The following is a 5845-nucleotide window of genomic DNA, read 5'->3' as shown; positions in this document are numbered from 1 at the left end:
TCATTGTGTCTGAAGTACAAGTAATTGTGTGTAAACAACTGGGAAAAACTGTAATATAGGGCTGTTTTAATCTTTATGTATTATGTGTTTTATTTATTTATTTTGCTGTTTTCTGTTATTCTATTGTTTTTAAATTATTTTCTGCACAGCTCTTTGGTCCTGTACTACATATTTTAAAGGGCTTTATAAATAAAATTGGATTGGATTTAGAAAACCTCAATGTCCATTTATGTTCCTCCACCTCCTCCACGCTGGTGTCCTAGACCTCCTTCCTCTCCCTCCACCTCTTCCTTTGCATGTCTTTGGAACCATTATTTCAAAGCTGACTTTGGCTGTTTTGTCTATCCATCAAAGTTTCAGATTGGTGTGTGATACGATTTGACTCCCAGTGTTTCCACTTCATTAATTGTGCTAATTTAGCTGAAGCTGTGCTGATGTGAGTAAACATTATTAACTGCTAGTGCTTTCTAAGTGACCACATGGCGTCAGCACTGAAAAATTTAGATATTTGTGTGTAGAAATTTGCAGTAACAATTCATCACATCTGACTCATGTGGTAAAGCAGGAGCATAGCGTTTATAGTTCATTGAAATGGGTGTTCATTTTGGAAAGTGGCATTATGGTTTCGAAATTCGGTTCACAACACTGGTTAAACAATCGATAAAAGCTGTAATAAACAAACTGATTAGAGAGAAATACCAGGTGACTCAAGACTTTTGCACAGTAATGTCTGACTTACAGTGATTTTTCTGGGAAGAGCTCTGTGTGAGGAAGTGTTGTAGATCTACACCTGTGTGTGTGGATTGTGATTATTGATGTGTAGCTGGGCCCAACATGCAGTGAACACACCAGTCAAACAAACTGAAGGTCAAAAGAGCTCGAGCACAGATCAAATCAAAATCAAATCAAAAATATTTATATAGCACATTTAAAGACCGAAGTACACCAAAGTGCTTTCCAGTAAAACCATGATACAGAGAAAATCACAATATAAAATATATAATAATTACATAATCTAAATGCAGAGCCAGATGTAAATCACACTAATTAGCCTCAAATGAAGACTTAAAACAGAAGAGAAGAAAAGAAAATCTAAACATTACACAAAGAAAATAAAAGAACTAAACTCTATAAATTCTAAAAATGTCTTCTTTTCTTCTGGCACTCAGTACAACAATTGATGTTCCTTCGGGTGGAAGACAGCTTTTGAAACAAAATAAAGCATGGATGATTTTTATGGAACGCCAGGACTGCCATAATGAATTAATTAAATATACCATTAAATAATTAATTAAATGTGTCAATAATTAATTAAAATTGGAATTAATTAATTAAATATGTAGTTATGACACATGCAATTAATTAATTATTGACACATTTAATTGATTATTTAATGATATATTTATTTATTTCATTTTGGCAGTCTCTGATGACCTCTCCTGGACTGCAAATACCCCGGCGGTGGTAAAAAATGTTTTACAGAGCCACCATAGAGAGCATCCTAACGTACGGCATAACAACATGGTATGCAGGGTGCTCAGCTGCGGACAGGAAAGTACTGCAGAGGGTCATCAACACAGCCCAGAAGATCACTGGCTGCTCTCTGCCCAGCCTGGAGGTCACTGCAAACTCTCGGTACCTCAGCAGAGCTGGCAATATCATCAAGGACCACTCTCACCCCAGCAATCAACTGTTTGAACTATTACCGTCAGGCCGACAGTACAGGTCACATAAAACCAGGACAAACAGATTCAGGGATAGCTTCTTTCCCAAAGCTATCACCGTAGTAAATAAGCACAAAAACAATTGAACCTATTCCATACTGTCACTGTCATTATATTAATGCTGCTATCCTGTATATATTGTACATACTATTGTTTGAGTACTTACGATTGTTTTTTTGTACTTTTTATATTTTACATTTATATTTATTATTGAAACTTGCACCAAGGGAGTGGCACTCCAATTTCATTGCACTCTGTACAATGACAATAAAGACTATTCTATTCTAAACTACAGATAAGTGTGTTCAGCCCAACTACACTCAACAAAAATATAAACGCAACACCTTTGTTACTGCTCCCATTCCCCATGGGATGGACGTAGAGACCTAAAATTCATTCCAGATACACAATATAACCATCCCTCCCAAACAGTGGTCACAAATCAGTCCAAATGTGTGGTAGTGGGCACATCTGCTATATTGAGATAATCCATCCCACCTCACAGGTGTGCCACATCAGGATGCTGATCTGACATCATGAGTAGTGCACAGGTGTACCTCAGACTGCCCACAACAAAAGGCCACCCTGGAATGTGCAGTTTTTTGCGCTATTGGGGGTCTGGGGACCCAGAACCGGTCAGTATCTGGTGTGACCACCATTTGCCTCATGCAGTGCAACACATCGTCGCATGGAGTCTATCAGATTGTCAATTGTGGCCTGTGGAATGTTGGTCCACTCCACTTCAATGGCTGTGCGAGGTTGTTGGATAATCGTGGGAACTGGTACACGCTGTCGTATACGCCGGTCAAGCACATCCCGAACATGCTCAATGGGTGACATGTCCGGTGAGTATGCTGGCCATGCAAGAACTGGGACATTCTCAGCTGCCATCTGCCCTGAACAATGTGAACCATGATTCATCCGTGAAGCGCACACCTCTCCAACGTGCCAGACGCCATCGAATGTGAGCATTTGCCCACACAAGTCTGTTACGGCGACGAGCTGGAGTCAGGTCAAGACCCTGATGAGGACGACGGGCATGCAGTTGAGCGTCCCTGAGACAGTTTCTGACAATTTTTGCAGAAATTGTTTGGTTGTGCAAACCAATTGTTCCAGCAGCTGTCTGGGTGGCTGGTCTCAGACGATCTTGGAGGTGAACCTGCTGGATGTGGAGGTCCTGGGCTGGTGTGGTTACACGAGGTCTGCGGTTGTGAGGCCGGTTGGATGTGCTGCCATATTCTCTGAAACGCCTGTGGAGACGGCTTATGGTTGAGAAATGAACATTCAATGCACGGGCGACAGATCTGGTTGACATTCCTGCTGTCAGCATGCCAATTGCAAGCTCCCTCATTGCTTGTGGCATCTTGCTGTGAGACAAAACTGCACATTCCAGGGTGGCCTTTTGTTGTGGGCAGTCTGAGGTACACCTGTGCACTACTCATGATGTCAGATCAGCATCCTGATGTGGCACACCTGTGAGGTGGGATGGATTATCTCAATATGGCAGATGTGCCCACTACCACACATTTGGACTGATTTGTGACCACTGTTTGGGAGGGATGGTTATATTGTGTATCTGGAATGAATTTTAGGTCTCTACGTCCATCCCATGGGGAATGGGAGCAGTAACAAAGGTGTTGCGTTTATATTTTTGTTGAGTGTAGTTTATCTCATTACAGCAGTTTGATGTTTCCCTTTGAATCCCCCTGAAGATCCTGACAGTGAAGCACGTACATAATACTCCAGCCTTTCAACTCTGAGCTTATTTAGTTCTATTAATACACTGAAATCTCATTTGTGTCATGAAGAAAGTCTTTAATCAAACAGAATTCAAAGATCAGAAACATTTCATATATGGAGTTAAACATGAATCATTGTTTCAACAACATATTTATTGTTGTCATAAACAGACAAGAAGACAACAACAAACTGCTCCTCCCATTCAACACATGTCAGTCCATATCCCAGCAAACTAAATCATCTCCATTTACACATCAAATAGAAACATGAATCACTTGTAATGATTAGAAACTTGATAGAATTTCAAATCTAGTTTGGGGAGTCATTCAGTGAGAAACAGTGAAATGATTTTCCATGTGAAAAGGTGGACAGCAGAAACAGAAAGAAACAGTGAGAACTAAAAGAGAAACAAAGAGCTTTGGAACAACGAGGCAGCAGGAGGACAGCTGCAGTTTAACAGCTTCAACTCACTGACAGGAAACAACATTAGAAACATCATCATCCTCAACTCATCTGCTGCACTGACACTGACACCTTCAACGGACACACCTTCACTTTACCACCAGTGTTAATGTATGGAAACATCCTGTGAGTGAAAGTGTGTGTGAAGGTGTGTATGTGTGTGTTAGTATCAGGATCAGAGAACGACAGCTTTCCTCTGTTCCAGTCCAGATTCACTCTGATCCTCTGGAGCTTCTTCTGGACTGGGAGAACAGTGAAAGGAGCTGATGGTGAAAGTGTGTAGTACATACCTAAACTGCACACTATTCCCCATAATCCAGACTGTATGCATCCCTTCCTCTGCACAGACTCTGCTAACACACCCAGTTCCCACCCTGTACTGTCTCCTACATCAACATCCCAGCTGTGAGTCCCTGAGTTAAAGCCCTCAGAGCCCAGGACAGAGCAGAACAAATCAAATCTCTCTTGATTATCAGGAAGCTGCTGCCTCTCTCCTCCTCGTCTCACACTGGTCAGATCTTCAGACAGGATGAGGTTTGGATCAGCAGTGTTTGGGTCCAGGATGAGAGGAGTGTAGGAGACCATGTCCTTCATGTTGTTCCAGATGTTGAAGGTCAGGTTGCCCAGGTGTTTGGCCTGGTCTATCAGAGCTCCTGAGGGCAGCTGTGGATCATCCAGCAGGGGGCAGCGCTGGACTCTTTCCACTGCAGCCTTGTAGTTGTGCAGGAATGAGACGTCTTCAGCTCTCAGCTCCTCCTCTGTGGCTCTGACTGTGTCTGAAAGAGCTGCTATCTCTCTGCTCAGAGCCTCCATCATCCCACTCTTCTGCTCCTCTTCCTCCCTCAGTGCAGCCAGCCTGGCCTCCTCTTCCTCTGCTAGAAACTGGTGAAGCTTCTTAAACTGCTCCTTAATCTGCCTCTCTGTGTCTCGGGCCTGGACCTTAATGTGTTCTGCTGTTTGATCAAACTTCACTTGAACTCGTTTGCAAACCTTTAACTTCTTCTTTAAGGGCTCCAGAGTTTCCTGAAGTTCCTTCTTGTGTTGTTGTGCAGCTTCATCAATGGGTCTGAATCTGTGATTGGTGTGTTTTTCTGAGTCTCTGCAGACGACACACACTGGCTGCTGATGGTCCAGACAGAAGAGTTTGAGTTTCTCAGAGTGCAGACTGCAGAGATCCTCTGAAGCTCTCTGATCTCTCTCCTGTAAGAACGACTCACACAGGTTCTTTAAAGCTCGGTTTAAAGGTGGATGCTTCTTTGAAAATATTTCCTTACAAACTGGACACTCACGTTCCCCTTTCTCTCTCCACCATCTCTTCAGACAGTGTTCACAGAAGCTGTGGCTACATGACAGAAGAACAGGATCTCTGAAGACCTCCTGACAGACCGGACAGCAGAGATCCTCCTCTGATCTGGAAGCCATTGAGTCTGCGAGTGAAGCTGAAAACAGCAGACAGGAAGTACAGTCAGTCCTGGCTCCCCTCCCTCCTCTACCACCTTCACTGAAACTTCCTTTGAGTCGTGTTTTTGCTCAAACTCACATTCAGTGTGTGGAGCGTCAGCAGCTTGAAGCAGCAGTGTTGGAGTTTTCCACGTTTCTCTCCTGTAGCTGGACTCAGAGGAAGCTGCTAGTTTGGTCTGAGCTCAGTCTGATCGTCTGTGCGTCTCTCTGCACTGAGGACGAAGAACAGCCAGTTTCTTCTTCTTCTTTCTTACAGTTGTACTAGCGGTTGGCAAACAATTGAAAGGTGCATTACCGCCACCAACTGGTACGGAGTATGGTCTGGAACGACGCTCGAAAAAAAAGCCAGTTTCCTGGTTTGTTGCGTGTTAAACACGTGGGGGGGGGGGCGGAGCTTCATTTAACTTCCTCTTATAAATGTGTGAGTGTGACAGCAGAGCGCAGACTGTCACCGCAGG

The 5845-nt window shown here is 43.3% G+C and overlaps 1 protein-coding gene across 1 annotated transcript; it reads right to left on the bottom strand.

The window, feature by feature from the left end:
• Window positions 1–3489: 3489 nt before the first annotated feature.
• LOC146672478 (zinc-binding protein A33-like) lies at window positions 3490–5534 on the bottom strand. Its single transcript, XM_085386366.1, has 2 exons — window positions 5467–5534; window positions 3490–5365 (listed from the first exon to the last, which is right to left on the bottom strand). The coding sequence occupies exon 2, from the start codon at window positions 5346–5348 to the stop codon at window positions 3969–3971; it is 1380 nt and encodes a 459-aa protein (XP_085242492.1). The 5' UTR covers window positions 5349–5365; window positions 5467–5534; the 3' UTR covers window positions 3490–3968.
• Window positions 5535–5845: the final 311 nt, after the last annotated feature.

Source organism: Rhamphochromis longiceps, linkage group LG3, assembly GCF_057381845.1.
Source record: "Rhamphochromis longiceps isolate RC_006_pf linkage group LG3, R_longiceps_female_GT1.1, whole genome shotgun sequence".
Classification (NCBI taxonomy): Eukaryota; Metazoa; Chordata; class Actinopteri; order Cichliformes; family Cichlidae; genus Rhamphochromis; species Rhamphochromis longiceps.
Note: the sequence above shows the minus strand (reverse complement) of the source record. Positions and strands in the feature narration are given on the sequence as shown.

Excerpts from the sequence above, each read along its gene's own strand:
- LOC146672478 (XM_085386366.1), bottom strand. The coding sequence starts at position 5,348 with ATGGCTTCCAGATCAGAGGAGGATCTCTGCTGTCCGGTCTGTCAGGAG.